Source organism: Xyrauchen texanus, chromosome 11 (assembly GCF_025860055.1).
Source record: "Xyrauchen texanus isolate HMW12.3.18 chromosome 11, RBS_HiC_50CHRs, whole genome shotgun sequence".
In the NCBI taxonomy this organism is placed as follows: Eukaryota; Metazoa; Chordata; class Actinopteri; order Cypriniformes; family Catostomidae; genus Xyrauchen; species Xyrauchen texanus.
Window position 1 is genome coordinate 43,159,440 of NC_068286.1, and position 19,448 is coordinate 43,178,887.

Genomic DNA, 19,448 nt, shown 5'->3' on the forward strand with positions numbered 1-19,448 from the left:
TTGTCAAAACAAGTGCGAAAATCTGCCAGTGCTGAAGAAGAAATCCAAAGAATTAAGAATATGTTACTGACTTTGAGTAATCTAATGGAATGTGTTACAAATTACATTTTACAGCATGTATTCTGTAATCTGTAGTGCAATATATTTCAAAAGTAAGACTTGACAGTAAATGCCCGCTGTTCTGATTGGCTCTCTGCTCTTGACTGACCTGCTCTCTTAATGCCATCTCAGTGCTCATCACTACTGTGCGGGCTACGGAAGCGATAAGGTAAAGTAGGTGTTGATGTGTTGTGTGGGTGTTGGATGCAAATGTGTACCACAGTGTGACATCACAATGTGGAGGAAGTAGAGAACGAGTCGTTTTGGAAGCTTGGTTTCAACAAATGCTCTTTTTTGCAGTTAGGGGGAAGTTTTGAGTTCTGAAATTTGCCGTATGTTTTTATAGCACAATGACCTTATATATACGTGAAAAGATCAAGGAAATTTTGATTCCTCCTGTCATGACTCCTCTCAGGCTGTTGGTACATTTTAGAACTGACACGAGGTGGCGCTGATGCTTCTGTTAATATGCCAAGTGGACGCTGTTATCAGCGCCACGGAAATCTCAAAAAGGTCAAATATTGGCTGATTAATTGTCCTGGCTGATATATTACTCTATCACTAGTCACATCACCAGTGCAGGAAAAGGTAAAAGTATTTTACCCTACAAGTACTGTAACTACAGTGAATCTGATTAGGAGTAGTGAAAGCTAAAATAGATTTTTGGGTTAAAAAGGAACAAATTGTCATTATTGATTGAGTACATATAATCAATGTTCAAAACAATGTTCTCACTTTATTGACTACGATAAACCTATAAAAATGATTTGTATTTTGAGCTGTCGGTTTCTATTTGGTGCAAAATCGCTGGCTTATGACGTTCATCTTTGTATCATTACGTCACACAGTAAAGAAGCACCGGCTGTGTCATGTTCCGGCTGGAGAAACGAACTACGCTGTTCAGCTCAGTTCAGTAACACTCACACAGTTCAAGACAGCATCATTGCAGTCTAGATGGATGTTTATCTGTTATCTGTTTGGCGAAGTTGTTTACCTGCTATAATGCTTGGATATGTTTTCTTGTATAGTTGTTGAACTAATATTGCATGTCATGCATTTATGAATCAATCATTAATCACGTGTTAACCAATCGCGTTGTATTTACGTTGTTCGGTGAAGTTTAATATGGTTAATTTCAGAAATTGACTTCTTGTAATTGATATATTGCATATTTAAGGATAGAATTTTTACGTTTAATAAAATATATTTTATCACCATCATTATTGAATCCTCATTTTATGTTTTTAGTTCACGATGTTATTGTGTGCATTGCATAGACATGTGATTGTAGTAACTGAAACAGGATGATATACACTCACCTAAAGGATTATTATGAACACCATACTAATACTGTGTTTGACCCCCTTTCGCCTTCAGAACTGCCTTAATTCTATGTGGCATTGATTCAACAAGGTGCTGAAAGCATTCTTTAGAAATGTTGGCCCATATTGATAGGATAGCATCTTGCAGTTGATGGAGATTTGTGGGATGCACATCCAGGGCACGAAGCTCCCGTTCCACCACATCCCAAAGATGCTCTATTGGGTTGAGATCTGGTGACTGTGGGGGCCATTTTAGTACACTGAACTCATTGTCATGTTCAAGAAACCAATTTGAAATGATTCGAGCTTTGTGACATGGTGCATTATCCTGCTGGAAGTAGCCATCAGAGGATGGGTACATGGTGGCCATAAAGGGATGGACATGGTCAGAAACAATGCTCAGGTAGGCCGTGACATTTAAACGATGCCCAATTGGCACTAAGGGGCCTAAAGTGTGCCAAGAAAACATCCCACACACCATTACACCACCACCAGCCTGCACAGTGGTAACAGGCATGATGGATCCATGTTCTCATTCTGTTTACGCCAAATTCTGACTCTACCATCTGAATGTCTCAACAGAAATCGAGACTCATCAGACCAGGCAACATTTTTCCAGTCTTCAACTGTCCAATTTTGGTGAGCTCTTGCAAATTGTAGCCTCTTTTTCCTATTTGTAGTGGAGATGAGGGGTACCCGGTGGGGTCTTCTGCTGTTGTAGCCCATCCGCCTCAAGGTTGTGCGTGTTGTGGCTTCACAAATGCTTTGCTGCATACCTCGGTTGTAACGAGTGGTTATTTCAGGCAAAGTTGCTCTTCTATCAGCTTGAATCAGTCGGCCCATTCTCCTCTGACCTCTAGCATCAACAAGGCATTTTCGCCCACAGGACTGCCACATACTGGATGTTTTTCCTTTTTCACACCATTCTTTGTAAACCCTAGAAATGGTTGTGCATGAAAATCCCAGTAACTGAGCAGATTGAGAAATACTCAGACCGGCCCGTCTGGCACCAACAACCATGCCACGCTCAAAATTGCTTAAATCACCTTTCTTTCCCATTCTGACATTCAGTTTGGAGTTCAGGAGATTGTCTTGACCAGGACCACACCCCTAAATGCATTGAAGCAACTGCCATGTGATTGGTTGATTAGATAATTGCATTAATGAGAAATTGAACAGGTGTTCCTAATAATCATTTAGGTGAGTGTAGTTTAAAAATAATAAAGTCTTCAATTGAACTCGTATCAGACATATCACGAGTTTAACCTCTTAAATTGAAAACATTAATAGTAAAACACTTGAATTAGCATAATAGTATGTAGTTACTGGTGGTGGCTGAGGAGAGTCCCCTGTTCTCTATTTTAACGTGCTTTTAGTGTAGTGCCAGAAAATAACGTGTAAAATTCATTCAGATATGTAAATAAGAGTATCTTCTTTAAAACAAGTAATATTCAGTTTTAAATGTTTAATCATATATAACAACATGAAAATAGCATGTAATGACTCCGGCTCATGATCTCACACACGGGTGATGTCCAAGTAAGATCAAATTGGGAGATTCATCAGCCAGAAGAGCAGTGCCAGAACGCGACTAACGTTATTCTTCCGGAATTTGCTTGCAATTTTAAGTTTCAACCACAGATGTCGCTTGAGAGCACAAAGCTATGTAGTGCAGCTTTAAATACATTATTAAAAACGAATGGGACACTCGATATGGTGGACAGTATGTCCTGCTTATAGGTATAAGACCCAAACACCTTTTAGATACAGACATAGCCTTTCAGGATAACTTAATTTGCATGCTAATTAGCTGGACCAGCCTGATATTTATTATTTAATGAATTTTTGTTCATGCACAATTTAAATATGCACAATTTGTGATACCACTGTTGTCAGATTATACTGCAGATCTGAAATATGTTCGTTGGTTGTAATCTGGACCAACCGTTTTGTAGATTTTTCCCCATTCCAGTAGATAGTGAGGGAAAAATCTAAAACGTTGTATGCTGCTTGTATAAATAGAAAATAGCTGCCCGGGTGCATTCCCAAAATGGCCGCCGAGTGGAGCAACTTACCTTGCTATATTTTTGCTCGCCAAACTTGGATGTTTTAACGTTAATAATTAACTGAGTCAATGTACACAAATCACTGAACACGACGATATGTGCAATAATGAATCACAGGAGAACTCTTACCATTTTATTTGTAACAAATAAAACTTTTCCATGAATACAATTGTATTCTCACACATCTGTCCTCACAACATAACGTAGGAAAATTAAAAAAAGAAAACATCCTCTGAAATATTTACATTTACTACAAAATCAGAGGTAAAAGATTTCCCTTTTGTGTTTCACATTAATTGATGAGTGAAATTGCAAAAACCTCTTACAGCGACGCTAGACAGTACGAAAATTGTGATACAATGCATATTTGGTCAGATTACATTATATAGATTGTGCCATTTAATTTTCACATGAAACAATGTCGGTTGTCATGATTCATCAAAATGTGTGCTTTTGCATCGTACAAATAGGGACAATCATGCACTGGAAAATATATGTACTTTTTAAAATGTGAACTGATGCTGAGATTAGCAGAGAAGGATCCATTAAACAACACTAATTGATATTCTCTTGAAAAAATGAAGGATAGCTAGAACTAGTTTTCAATCAAAAGTTTGAAAAACCCTGAAACTTGGTCATGATATTAATATGCTGTCTAATGTGTAACATTATGGGGAAGGTAGATAGTGTAAGATATTTGCAAGGTATACTTAAAATTATTTTAAAACCTGGCTTAAAACAAAAATTATAATAAATAAAAAGACAACAAAATGGCTCGCATGGACAATGGCAAAAAAAAAATAATGGAACCTTATAAGGTGCCAAAACGTTGCGTTACAGTGAAACTGAAATGAGTTGAATTCGCAGTGACCAGACTTCCTTAGGAATTCTTAGATATCATTTTTGAATGATGATTACTCAACACTGGACTAGCAGGAAAACCACTCATTATATACTGTCATCTGTGAAGTATTCACCAATAAAATTATGCACATATTTTCTTTTCAAGCTTTGAAACCAAACGTATTTGTCTTTTTAACACGCAAACTGTGAGCAACACTGTGAAATGTATCTAATTCAACACGAATAACATTCTGTTGAAGAAATATTAAGTGCATAGAACAAGAGTGCAGTCATGTCCAAAAAAACATAACCAGAGTGTCATGGTCGATGATACTGATGCAGACACAGACACAACAGGGGAATTTTTGATATCAATGTATTTGGGTTAGTTGCCGAAGTTATAGGTCTAATTTGCCATGCATTGACTTTTCTGAATCAAGTACTGGGAATCAATGTTTATTGCAAACTACAGTGAAAATTGCAGTTTTTCTTTTCAATCAAGTTTGAATTATTTAGCTCCATTACTTGAGAGCTTATAGTACTTTATAGTACCTAGAATCTGCTCTTGTTAACGTGAAACATTAAATAAATTTAAATGATATTACCCACTAAAATTGAATCTTCAAATATATGTGAAGATGCCCACATAGCCTTCACATTGACTTTTTAAAGAGTTTCAATTTCATACACTCCCTGAAAAACAAGAATGTAGACATTGCTACAAATGAGAGTTGCCTGCAGCATTGGACTGTTCTATACTGAATCATAATTTCAAATGCAAATAAGGTATTGTATATTAATAATGATATAGGCCTGTATATGTAATAGAATGTGAAGTTCTCTTGGCCCAATATACTCGATACAATATACTTTGTGTCCTATCACAAATGGACCAATATTGGCTTTAAATAATATTTTGTAGTAGTCTTGATAGTGCTCGGTAAAACTGCCCTAATGCTTAGAATTGGTGTGAAATATATTAAATATTAATTAAAACTGTATTCTGGCAGATGTAATTATATTTAACAAAGTTTTATTAAATATATATATATATATATATATTATTTTATTTCTTCATTAAAGTAGGTTCATGATCATTTATGTGAAACATATAACTTTTATGGTGAACGTGACTATGATAAGGCACTACCAGTGTTGATCTTTTGTGTTATTGTTTTGAACATGTCACCTCATTTTTTAGAAAGAATTTGATACCATTTAGGCTTAACATTTTATAGTTCTCATTTTGGTAACAATGTTTAGTAGAAGAAAAGAAAAAATCCTCTGTTAACTACTGCTATCAGTACTTTTTCTTAACTTATGTGCACTGACAAGTACCTCACTCACATAGCACACATATATGTGTATATATATATATATATATATAATATATATACATATATTTGTGCTAATAATAATATTTTGTTTTATATTTTATATACTTCATAGGATTAATGAGACAATATAATTACAGTGAGAATATTTCTAATACTTGAGTGGTTTAAAAATATTTAAATATTCCACAGTTTTTGAGACTCCATATTCAGGTTCTGCTAATCTGTGATAGAAATGTACGTATATATCTGTGTGTGTGTAAGTGTGTGCAACAGATATCAAACAGGGTACTGTTTGGAAAAAGCACCAATTACTTAGATTGATGCTCCATCTTATAAGTAATTTTCTTCACTTAAACAAGTGAGTTGGTAGATCCACTACACAACTGGTCACATAAAAACGGTGGAAATGTTAAATTTAAACTTGGACTGCATCCCAAAATAAACATAATTGTGTTTTGGCTGGGGTTTGCTGTTAAAGAAATTATGACAATTAACAAGTACAATCAAACAGTTTGATTGTTGTCTCCTCCCTGTGAATCGCACTGGTCGGTTGAATCAATCCAGACAACACATGGTTCAGTTCATGCAGTTTCATTGGGATCTGTTGACCGATTAGTTGTAATGCAAGAGGACTTTTATTCCACTTCAAATATTTCTTGACAACTATTTGACTGGAGCCACAATTTATTGTGACAATTCTTTGTCCCAGTTGCCCTCCCTGTCTGACTCATAAATTGTGTGCTGTCTGGAGAAATGAAACAGACTCTGGAAGTGTGGGCAACAGAAAGAGGCTGTCAGATTGATCAGACGCAGGTCTCGGGGTGGGGATGTGTCTCTTGGTCCAGGGCAAGATTTTATGTTGCATAGTGATCAAAACTGCCCAGGTACTCCAGCGCTGCTCGATAGCAGAACTGATACTGCTCCTGTGGAGTGTGCACACATGAATTATATGTGAAGAATCTAAGAGTGCTGATCAGTATACGTTACATATGAACGTTAGCACACAAGCGGTATATAAAGTCATTTTTGAGCTAATTGTGTTACCAAAAACGGAATTGAAAAATAATGACCGTTTCCAAACAGGTTTCCAAAACACTCCATTGGTTGTGAGAGCATGCATGCTTACCTCTGTCTGCACCATGGCTGGTCTTTGAGTACGCAACATTTTGACCGTTTGGAAGATGTCGACTACTCCCTCATAACGCATCCTCTCCAAAACTATACTCAGAGTGATAAATACACCTGTCCTCCCAACACCAGCGCTACACACACACACACACAAACACACATTATATGTTACATAAAAGTACATCATTTCTATTAAATCATTATATAACAGTCTGTCATGGCACACAGTAAAGTAAAACAGTAAGTAAAGTACCGTAGTACATATTTTCCATACCTGCAGTGTACTGTGATAGGACCATCCTGGCCAAACTGCTCTTTTGTTTTGTGCACTTGACCAATGAAATCGATGAAGCCCTCACCAGACTTTGGCACGCCCTGCTCAGGCCAATCAGTGAACTGAAACTGCCGGACCGTTCTTGATTGGCCATCCTGAGAGAGAAAGGCACGATAAAAGACACAAATTGTGTGAAACCACAGCATATTGTCAAGAATAAACTCCCCGAGTTTGTGAATGAATTTCATAATCTTTATTTTAAGGTGCATTTTGGCCAAGCCGTTTGAAACAGGACAATGCTAAATGCAGCTATGACGGTCGTCGCCGGTTAGGTATGGATTTAAAGGGAAATAAGGACACAGTCAGATCATTTAAAAAAGCGAATGCATGATCGTGCACAATAGGGACACAGATATGAGCAGCATGCACACTAGAAGCTCAGTTTTCAGGTACCACACTAAATTAGAATTCTGCTCTAAATGTCAGTTTTGCTAATTATTCGAACACAAGTGGTCAAAAGAGACGACCAGGTGTAACAGTGATGCGCCTCACACATACCAGTGTACACATGGCCTCTGTAGGGGACGAATGGTCATGTGGTTGATACACTACAGTCCTGTAGTGTGTGCACCAGCATGACAAAAAACAAGACAGAGTCGCAGAGCACAGACTACAATTTGTGTAGTGTACACTTGGCTTTAGCCTGGTTAAAGCATTTATTTTCAGGAGTAGGAGTGTGCAAGGTTTTAATGAGTATGTGACATACCCTTGCATCCGTGACTTTAAATTCTCTCAGAATATACTGTGGCATGTTGTACTCTGCCATGGGATCCACCACAAAGTACTGATAGCGTGCTGACCTGTCAGATGGCCAGTACTGATGACATTTCTCCTGCATAAGAAACAAAGGAACAAGTTAACACATTACCACATCATTGTGCAATTTAATCTGTTGCGGCTTCTGAACAATAGTGTGTGTATGTGAACTAACCCTTCCCATTTCTCTGAGTTTCGTAAGCATAACTACTATAGTAGAATTGTGTTCCCAAAGCATCCTCCAGTAATCTTCAACTGTCTCGGCCAATGGCCCCTGAGTCGCAATATACGCACTCTGCTGCCTAGACAGTTTGAGAGAGATGAAAATATCAAGAAATGAGAATATCACAAGCTTATTAGTGGCTTGTTTGTAGTTGTGGTGTCTTGTTTAATTTATAGTGATAAATGTAACAACAGCAATCTCAGTGTACCTGTAGCCATCTATAAAACTGCCATTCACATAATCTGAGCCCTCCACTCCTCTGATTGGCTGCAGACACACGCGTGTGGTCTCGTATGGCATGATATTGACCAATCGGTTTTTGAACTTATTGCATGGGAGGCTGGCACTGACGAATCTGGAGTTATGTGCTTTAGCATTAGCTAATCGCTGTAAAGGAAATGCAGAAAAACGGTAATAGGAGAACAATTTTGGAATTTCATATATAGGTATAGACACATTGAAAGCAATCTGCAACTGACACTGATTGTCAGGAAAAGGAAATAATTTATTATAACCACGTACACACTGGGAGGTTTTGGGAGTGATGACTGAATTTAAAGGAACTAAAGTTCTTCTAAAGAACACAAATGAAGATATTTTGAAGGATGTATAATGTGTTTTCAAGTCAATCGGTTCTAAAACTTCCAAGCTCCAAAACGGCATACATGCAGCATAAAAGTTGTTTAATCCATGTCTTCTGAAGTGCTATGATCGCTTTAGGTGAGAAACAGACCACGTTTTAAGAGCTAAATCACTATAAATCTTGACATCCAGCCTTATTGGAACAGTGCTGGATTCAAGACAATAATTTTTTGATGCTGCATTTAGTTGCCAGGTCCTCAATACATCAGTAAGACATTACATTTTAAGTTTCAGAATCAGAATGAGTTTTAATGCCAAGTGTGCTCACATACACAAGGAATTTATTTTGGTGATAGGAGAAACAAGCAAGTGCACTCAGAACATTACAGTGAGACACGGAATATAAAACAAGGTAAGAGTATAAATAGACATACAAAAAAATAGGACACATAGAATAGCGCATGTACATGTGCAAGTGGTAATAAATGTGCAAGGTAGGAGTATGTACAGTTATTGAATTAAATATGAGTGAATTTACATATGTACATGATATATTTATTTACATTATTGCATTATGGGGGAGTCCTGAAGGCAGTTTAATTGTTCATGTGTAAAATGGCCTGAGGGTAAAAACTGATCTTGTGTCTGGATGTCCTTGTGCTCAGTGCTCTGTAGCGCCGGCAAGAGGGCAATCGCTCAAAGAGGGAGAGGCCAGAGTGTGTGGGGTCCAGAGTGATTCTACCAGCATGTTTCCTCACTCTGGAGACGTACAGGTCTTGGAAAGTGGGCAGGGGGACACCAATAATCCTCTCAGCAGTCCTGACTGTCCATTGTAGGTTCCTTCTGTCTGATTTGATGTATGAACCAAGACACTAAAGTTCATCATCAACCCTTTGGCAACCACAGTATATTTGAAAAGTATACAAGAATTTTTCTGTACACATATTTTTCACGGTGAAAACTCTGAATCTGTGTACAGCACTCTGCACATACATTAAGCAGGGAAGTGTGTGAACAAGCTTCTCTCATGAACGTGCCAAGGAGACTGCAGATGTCAAGATTTACAGAGTGCTCAGAACGCTTCAGAAGACATGGATTAAACCACTCGATTCATATGGATTACTTTTATGCTGCCTTTATATGCATTTAAGTTTGAAAACAATGGACACCATTGACTTATATTGTATGGACAAAAGCCTCATACATTCTTCAAAAAAATCTTCAGTATGTATGGGTCCAATACAAGTTAAGCTCAAGTGACAGCATTTGTAGCATGATTTTGATTACCACAAATTTTTTTTGTAATGGCCCCTTTTGAATTCTTTAAAAAAAGCAAACATTTGGGTTACAATGAGGCACTTACAATGGAAGTAAATGGGGGCCCCTCCAGAGATGTTTGATTGGGATCAAGTCCGAGCTCTGGCTGGGCCACTCTTTTACAAAGTACATTTTTTTAACTTTAAAAGCTCACTTTTTCAAAAGTAAAGACACTAGACATAAACAATATGCATGTTAACATGATTTTCATGTGATGAAATCACTTATTTACCTTTTCAGTGTATAGTTAAATCCATTTTTACAACTTCGTTGCCATGACGATATAATGTTAAACCCTAAAACCCTAAACATTTTTAGCCATTTAAAATGACAAGTTATAACCAAAGAACTAATGAAAGTGCTTTTTTAAAGCTTCACATTTCGGCCTTTAAACCCTCCAAAAATTCGCCTCCCATTATGTGTGCCTCACTATAACCTTGATTTTTCCTTTTGTAAAGAAAAGGAGGGACGTGTAAGAATATATTTTAGTGGTAATCAGCACTATACCACAAATGCTGTCAATTAAACTTAACTTGTGTTGAACCCAGAATATTCCTTTAAATGATCAGACCGGAGTAAAATTATCATTCAGCAATTTGTCGTAAACCGCTTCAACAGAAGTGCCATGCTTTGTATATGCTCTTTAAATAGCATTCTTTTTTTCTCCCCTTTTCTCCCTAATTTGGTATGCCCAATTCCCAAAGCACTCTAGGACTTCGTGGTGGCCTAGTGACTCACATAAATACGGGTGGCAGAGGACGAATCTCAGTTGCCTCCGCACCTGAGACCGTCAATCCTTGCATTATCACGTGACTTGTTGAGCGCATTACTGTGGAGACCTAGTGCGTGTGGAGACTTCACGCTATTCTCCACTGCATCCATGCACAACTCACCACACGCCCCACCGAGAGCAAGAACCACATTATAGCAACCACGAGTAGGTTACCCTAATGTGACTCTACCCACCCTAGCAACCGGACCAATTGGTTGCTTAGGAAGCCTGACTGGAGTCACTCAGCACGTTCTGGATTCGAACTTGCGACTCCAGGTGTGGTAGTCAGCGTCTTCACTTGCTGAGCTAACCAGGCCCCCCTTAAATAGCACTCTAATTTCTTGAGAGAAATGTGTAGGCTGACGTAGACCTCGGGGCTGGTACAAGCAACTACCATGGGTAAAGAGACCAAAATCCAAAAAATGAGTCAAGACATATACCTCTGCTCCTGTTATGTACTATCATCGTACCTTAGACAAGCTGTCAGTTTCCAAAACACAGCATTAACTGCTAGCTGTTCTGTTCAATTCTGTACACAGTATGCAGATTTAATGTAAATGTAGTTGTCATTCCCTAAAGTTTTCAGGAGCGAACCAAAATCTGTGTGTACAGAACGGGATTAAGCACTCAGCAGAGGAGTGACAACCATTTCTAGCTGTAGTGTGTACGTGGCCAATGTCACATTTTGAGACATTAATTTATTGTAGTCCAGAATTATTATTTTTTTAAACATTCTTGGGCTGAACTCACTTTAAACTCCTGCTCCATTCCGCTGATGTGCTCTGGCGGCTCCGTCTGAGTTAATCTCTGGATGTATGCATAAAGGTTCCGCGCTGGCACCTCGGTGTTGCCGCAGGAAACAGCCTCCAGCAGCGCTTCATAAATAAATACGTACTGCTCCTCTGTCTGCACCATGTAATTTCGCTGAGATCGCATCAGGTTCACATGACCATAAACATCTATCGTCTTCTCCTGCTTCAAACGCTCCAGCATGGCATCAATCACAATGAAGCAGCCTGTGCGACCCACACCAGCACTGAGAAAGAGAGAAAATAAGTCTGTCAAACATTGCATCACAGCACTTAGGCTGCACAAAAAGCATTAAGTGCACAGACGGACAAATAATAGTTCTGTTCTGTTGAAATTAGGTTAGATATTACATTAGTCATATAGTCAATACTTTTTAAGCCAATGATTATATAGTCCGGTGGTTCTAAACTGGTTTTGCTCTGGGTCCAAGATTTTACAAAAGGCATCAAGTGGCAACCCAGAAGAACCAAAATAGATTAGCATACAAAGCTTGCGATTATTTATTTATTTTTCAGACAGGTCACACTGTGAATTCGGCAAGAGGAGGTTGAAATTTCTGCTGCTAAAATCAGTCTGTGCTTAGATAAATTTGAACCACTGCCCCCAGTGGCAGCAGCTGGAAGTGTTGATGACCAGTTTCAGGAGGAATGTCCACATGGTGGCGCCAAAAGAGAGTTGTAGTTTTAGTTGTAAATGATGTTATTCATTCAACAGGAATGCACATTTTATTAACCCCATGCCCTAACACAAACCTAAATTTAACCGTCAGTAAAATAATTCTATTTTGAAAATGCAACATTTGAATTGCGCTAACCCTTGTTTATGTAAAACCGATTATTTCATGGTTTCCATTGGACCTGAACTCATGTCTCCATGATCAACTGTGCCAGAAAAACAGGTAAACATATTTGAATTAATGCAAAAATGTCTGATTGGGGTTTGCGCTTGTCAGTAATTCAGCAGAATGGGGTCGATTTCAGGGAACATAAGCTTAACATGACGGAAGCAGCATGACGATTCCCAATCAGAACAGACCTTTGAACAATTTTTAGGTTGCGATCCACCAGTTGAGAACCACTGACACTGTCAATATATTTTAGTGCCGTTTACCTGCAGTGAACCACAATGGGTCCGGCATCAGGGTGGTTACAGGCTTTGACTCGTCTCAGGAAGGCCAGGAAGGGAGTGGGATGTTCAGGTACCCCCTGATCTGGCCATGCAGTGAACTGGAACTGACGAACCTCCCTTTTCTCTCCACTCCCACTCTTCCAAAAGAAACAACACAATTCAGCACTGTATCATAAGCTATACTACTACACATATATTAGGGGTGGGAAACGCAAGGTAACTGGTGATATGATATAATATCTTTATTTACTGCAGATCACGATACAATATTATTGCGATGCAAATCCATACAATGCAAAGCCATAAGCATATAAGACCATAATGGCTCCCTATTTCTGTGGTTAGGTCAATGTAGCTAGTCCTTCTAAAAATATATTTTTTGCTAGATTCCTGCTTGGTATGCGCCAAGACGAATAGGATCACACCAAATCTTGGTATAATTAAAGTAGCATGTTTTTGTCAAAATACTTTAGTTAATGTTACTCTTGTAACAATCGTGATACATTTCAGTAAGGGAGGGTGATTATGTGTACAGCATGATATCTGCACCTTCTAAGGGACTGTAGTTGAATTCCTAGATCGATTTGGCAAAGATAATTGTTTTTCTCCCATCACTATATTATAATATGGAAATATTTAAAATTGGTGTGCAAATATCGATACAATATCGTGAGGAACAATATTATGATACTTTATCATATCTATATTTTTCCCACCTCCTAACATATACAGTGCATTCCTAAAGTTTTCAGACCCCTTCATTGGACATGATTTGGAAAGGCACACACCTGTCTATATAAAGTATCACAGCTGAAAATGCATATCAGAGCAAAAACCAAACCATGAGGTCAAAGGAACTGCATGCAGAGCTCAGAGACAGGATTGTGTCGAGGCACAGATCTGGGAAAGGCTACACAAATGTTTCGGCTGCATTGAAGGTTCCAAGAGCACAGTGGCTCCATAATTCTTAAAAGGAAGAAGTTTTTGACAACCAGGGCTCTTCCTTGATCTGTCCGCCCGGACAAACTGATTAATCGGGGAAGAAGGGCCTTGCTAAGAGATGTGACCAAGAATACGATGATCACTCTGGTTGTGCTCCAGAGATCATGAGTGGAGATGGAAGAATCTTGCCGAAGGACGACCATCACTGGAACACTCCACCGATCTGGGCTTTATGGCAGAGTGGCAAGACGGAAGCCTCTCCTCAGTGCAAGGCACATGAAAGCCCGCTTGGAATTGGCAAAAAAGCACCTAAAGGACTCTCAGACTGTGAGAAACAAGATTCTCTGCTCTGATGAAATGAAGATTGAACTGTTTGGCCTCAACTCCAAGCGTCATGTCTGGAGGAAACCAGGCAATGCTCATCATCTGCGCAATACCATTCCAACAGCGAAGCATGGTGGTGGTAGCATCATGCTGTGGGGGTGTTGAAGGAAAGATGAAGGAAAGCTGAACGCAACAAAATACAAAAATATCTTAATGAAAACATGGCCCAGAGCGCTCAGAACCTAAGACTGGGCCGAAGGTTCACCTTCCAACAGGACAATGACCCAAAGCACACAGCCTATTCAATGCAAGAGTGGCTTAGGGACAACTCCGTGAACGTTCTTGAGTGACCCAGCCAAAGCTTGGACTTGATCCCAATCGAACATCTCTGGAGAGACCTGAAAATAACTGTCCACTGATGGTCCACATCCAACCTGAAAGAGTTTGAGAGGATCTGCTGAGAAAAATGGCAGAAAGTCCCCAAATCCAGATGCGCAAAGCTTGTCGCATCATTCCCAAAAAGACTTGAGGCTGCAATCGCTGCCAAAGGTGCTTCAACTAAGTACTGAGTTTAGGGTCTGAATACTTATGTCAATGTGATATTTCAGTTTTCTTTTTAATAAATTTGCAAAGTTAAAACTATGTATATTTCTTGGTCATTATGGGGTATGGAGTGTGTAGATTGATGTGAAAAAATTATAATTTAAAGCATTTTAGCATAAGCTGCAACAACAAAATATGAAAAAAACAAATGAAGAGGTCTGACTACTTTATGAAGGCACTGTATATATACTAGCACTTCTATATATTACCTACTATACATTTACTATTTATACTACCAGATTAGAATGGAATAGAGGTTTTCATTGTCTTTTGTACAAGTATAATATAATTCTTATTCATGATCTGTCATTGCACATACAAAAACAACAGACACCACTGCAAGTCCAATAAATATAATTTACAAATTACATATGTATAAATATTCAAATGTAACAGATATCAAATAAATTTTTTGGGGGTAAAATGGGCCATTGAATCATGCACTTTAAGACCAGTAATATGCATTAAGAAAGTAAATACTATATTTCAGATGGCATTAGGGTACATATGAGATGGTGAAACTGTGTTTGTACTGTGCTTACGTGCTGATTTATGTTGTTTTGTTACCTTAAAGAGAGCAAAAGTCCTAACGCAGTAGGTTGCAAGCTCCACTGTGTCCAGTAAAGAGACCTGCATGAGTCCGTATGTCTCTGAGCCTCTGCTGGGCCAGTACTGATCACACTTATTCTGCACACAGTTCAATAGATGCTTACTAAACCTCTTACTGTTGCATATGTCTTAATGTCAAACATCAGAGGAGAGCTGAAGAACCAGCTGAGACAATCACTGATAATTAGCTGTTGCTTCCCATTAATAACAGTCATCACAATGGTTGTCTCAATCCACTCAGATATTCCAAAAGCTTTTGTCAAAAATAATTTGTGTGAACTGAATCTTTCCCTCTTTAAAAAAATCCCAGAATGTATCATACAAACTAGTGGGCATTGCTTGCTATATCAGCTTAGCTTATCAGAAATGTCACAATGTCTTCCACCATCATAAGAAATGAATAACAGAAAAGGTCCACATACATAAAATGAAAAGATCTGGATCAATTGTATTGTAATTGTACTGTATACAAAACATAAAACACTCTTTTATAAAGCCCATTAAATTAAGCATCATATTGATAAATAAGTTGCTTTTATCATCTCATATTCTTAAAAACTTCATATTCCCGAATTAATATTCAAGATATCCTGATTCAAGTCAAAGGGAAGAAGGGAATGGAATGAGACACAACCTTTAAGAATACGTTTTAGCATGCAGTGATAGTGTGATAACCAGCCAAAAATATCAAGTTACACTCAGAAATTAGTGAGGGAGAGAGGATGTGAGAAGACAGAAACCAGAAAAATAGAGAAAGGGTGTAAAAAAGGGTTGAGACAGAGTTAACGAGAGTGAGAAAAGACGTGATTCACTGAGTGTCAACCATTCAAGTGAAAAGTGAGAGTGATCTAATAAGCCAAGTGAGTCGTCTTGCCTTTGAGAAGAAATACGAAGGCATCTGGAGAGTAACAGACAAAGAGTGTAAGACTTACTCTGTTCCAATATACTCACTGACAAATATGAAAACATTAATGGCATGTTTGATCATTAAAAAGGTTAGTATGGACGGTACGTTTCTTGATGAGTCTGAGAAATTGTCGTCAGTAGCCGTTTCAAAACCTAGTGAGCTGCGTACCTAGACAGCATTTTTAGGCATCATATGCACACTCCCAATGCAAATGCTTTTCCAAACAGTAGGTAAACATTAAGACGACTTCGAAGATACCTTGTTTTGACAAAATTCATTTCATATATCCTTCACAGATAAGGCAACCACAGAATGTACTACTACAACATACTGTAGTGGACATGCAGCGACAGGGTTTTTCCTGCATAGAGAATTACTAGGCAGCCACCTCCGTCAAATTTCGTGCCACCTCCGGGTGTCTACAAAACTCTGGTGGGTGTCTTCATGGAAAACACTAACAAGCATTGCACTCGGTGGATTGTCATTTGTAACTGCAAATCTCGGCAATAATAATAATAATATTAATAATAAAATAACACTAAAATGACAACAATAAAATGTGTGTGTGTGTGTGTGTGTGTGTGTGATATATATATATATATATATATATATATATATATATATATATATATATATATATATATATATATATTGGTTTTGGATAGACTAGATTGACTGTAAAAATGTTTAGTGTTCAGTGACTAAAATGTCAGTATGACTAAATGTTACTAAAATATGACTAAAATGTCAACAGTTTTCATTGACTAAAACTACATTAAAATGCCCAGACTTTATCAACTAAAACTTGACAAAAAAAATAAAATAGGATAAGGTTGACTAAATATAATAAAAACTAAAATGGACATTTGACACAGGAATAAGAATAAATTAAAAAAACAGCTGACAAAATTATCACTATTATTCAGTTGCCAGGTCATTAGAAGTGTATTAATGCAAAGCCAATGTTTACGTGTTCTTAACGTCACTTTTTTGATCAGTATGGTAGCACCTCCGCCTCATTTTGAGCAAGGAAAAACCCTGAGAGAAAAGTGCTATTTATTCTGTAAATATACTTAAATATATACTGTAAACAACTGTAAATATAAGAGTTTCACTAATAGTTTAGTAAGTCTAATTAAACACCAGATTTGCGTTAGAAAAAATCTTTATCCGTCACTCTGACACAGGTCTATTTTTATCTGTTATACTTGTTTTTTAGGGGTGTATCATCCATTACAATGGCATATCCATAACCTAAATCATCACTTTTTTTTTGGACCTCCCAAATTCCGATGGGAATATTTGATATGTGCACAGTTTCATAGAACTTATTTCAGTGTTCCTTATATCACAAAGTGTCACAGGTGAGAAGCACACACATCTCTGAAGTTCTAATGCAGGTACTCCACTAAAATATCTGACAATTCTTCTCTAAATGTAATTTTTGTGCTTACAATACTTTTTTGAGCTTTATTATAATAAGTAACACACTAATCATGTAGTAACAAACTAACGTAATGACTGATGTATGGAGTCATTAATTCAGAGACCCTCTCCTCGAAATCCAAACATAACTGCTCAAAAGAGACACGTATTACCAGGTGTTAATGGTGACGGTGCCTGTTAATAGACATCTTAACACAACTAGGCAATAAACAGGGCACACACATACACAGCGGTAGTATGTATGAGAGAAACAGTAAAGTCGTGTTCACTGTCCTTTTCTGCATATTGAGGCACCATTTTGTGGTCCGTTCTGCATAACGAGGCGGCTCATGTTAGCTTATCGTGGCCCATTCGGCCAGTTTCAAGACCGACCCACTGGCCCGCTCGGTTCTCCCGACGGCCAGTCCACCTCTGATCGGCCCCACAGCGCGTCGGCTAACCGGGAAAATGCCTGTCCAGCACTGATTTCACCCAATATCTGTGTGTTGTGTATTTTTGTGCTTATTAATCTATTGCGTCGTTAGCTTAGCAACATGCTAACATCAGACTCCACTGGACTCCAAGTCTTTGAATTACACACAGAATTGCGGTGAATGGGTGTTCCTGGAGTAAATATCCAGGAGTCTTGAGACACGTTCTTAAAAGTTCAAGTTCTTGCCCATGCGTCTTAAAAATGCTCATGCAAAGACACGGTGAAAAAACAGCGAGATGCGGCGCAACTGTATGGACATCCTACTAGCGCATGTTAACATAGTGGAACCAATCGAAGTCCACCAATTAAAAAAACAGAAAGAAAAGTTGAAAGTAGCTCCCTATGAAAGCAGCTCATAATGTTTTGGAACAGAACTCGAGTGTGTGCTTCGTCTAGATGCATGACTCCAAATATAGTGAACACGAGTGAGCCTGTCTGTGTGCGTTTGATTTAGTGCACGCACCCTGGATTTCTCCTCAAGTTTGGTGATCATGACGATATTTGCTGAGTGTTGCTCCCAGACCATCCTCCAGAAGTCACTGAACGAGTCTGGCATGGGGCCCTGGGTGGCGATGTATGCACCCTGTCTGCGGTACCCATCTATGAAGTTGGCATTGATGTAGTCACCACCAGGAACACCTGCAGAACAGAAAAAACACACTCATTTGATTTCTACATTTCATTAATAAACTTGAATAGGTGTAAATGTAAATATAATTCAAGTCGCAGCAACTGTGAGATATGGAACACTTCAATACGAAGTAGCAGCACAACTCAAATACAAACAACCATTAGAAACCACTGGAATGACTTATTTCTCATGAATGCACATAACAACGGAAATATTGAAATATTGAGCACAAACGCTCTCACCGTCATTGTTGGGGAGTGATACTCTGGTGTGGTCGTAGGCGATGACATTGGCGTATCTGTTCTTTGGCTTGTTAATCTCAAGGTTAGAATGTTCCCATGAGAACTGCTGTCCTGGATCAATAGACTACAAAAAAGAAAGACATGCACTATAAATTCCACTCAACACCTCACATCAATGTTGCCTCTAATTTGTTTTCTTGCTGAAAAAAACTATTTCTACTTGGTGGATCTGAGCACCTGAGCATATATATATATATATATATATATATATATATATATATATATATATATATATATATATATATATATATATATACACACACATACAGTATTTATAGTATATAGCTATATACATATATACAATGCAGCTAAATTTGGTTGTCAGTTCACCTTTTAGTGCTTAATCCTGTTCTTTACACACACAGTTCAGTAAAATACAGACTTGACAACTGCATTTTACAACCGAATTAACTACTGAAAAATGCAGGTAATGACAACCACATTTTCATAAATTCCAGGTAATGTGTACAGAACCGAACTGAACAATTAGTTGTT

At 38.1% G+C, this 19,448-nt stretch overlaps 1 protein-coding gene across 1 annotated transcript in view; it reads right to left on the bottom strand.

The window, feature by feature from the left end:
- Positions 1 to 3,615: 3,615 nt before the first annotated feature.
- Positions 3,616 to 19,448, bottom strand: part of ptprdb (protein tyrosine phosphatase receptor type Db) — a 101,994-nt gene continuing 86,161 nt past the window's right edge. The window contains exons 27-37 of the mRNA XM_052137734.1: positions 18,894 to 19,017; positions 18,484 to 18,659; positions 15,154 to 15,273; positions 12,700 to 12,854; positions 11,530 to 11,815; positions 8,317 to 8,495; positions 8,061 to 8,187; positions 7,836 to 7,961; positions 7,070 to 7,224; positions 6,794 to 6,929; positions 3,616 to 6,590 (exon numbers count right to left, since the gene is read on the bottom strand). Of these exons, the coding sequence (XP_051993694.1) occupies positions 6,522 to 6,590; positions 6,794 to 6,929; positions 7,070 to 7,224; positions 7,836 to 7,961; positions 8,061 to 8,187; positions 8,317 to 8,495; positions 11,530 to 11,815; positions 12,700 to 12,854; positions 15,154 to 15,273; positions 18,484 to 18,659; positions 18,894 to 19,017 (1,653 nt within the window). The 3' untranslated portion in view covers positions 3,616 to 6,521. The remainder of the gene's footprint in view (positions 6,591 to 6,793; positions 6,930 to 7,069; positions 7,225 to 7,835; positions 7,962 to 8,060; positions 8,188 to 8,316; positions 8,496 to 11,529; positions 11,816 to 12,699; positions 12,855 to 15,153; positions 15,274 to 18,483; positions 18,660 to 18,893; positions 19,018 to 19,448) is intronic.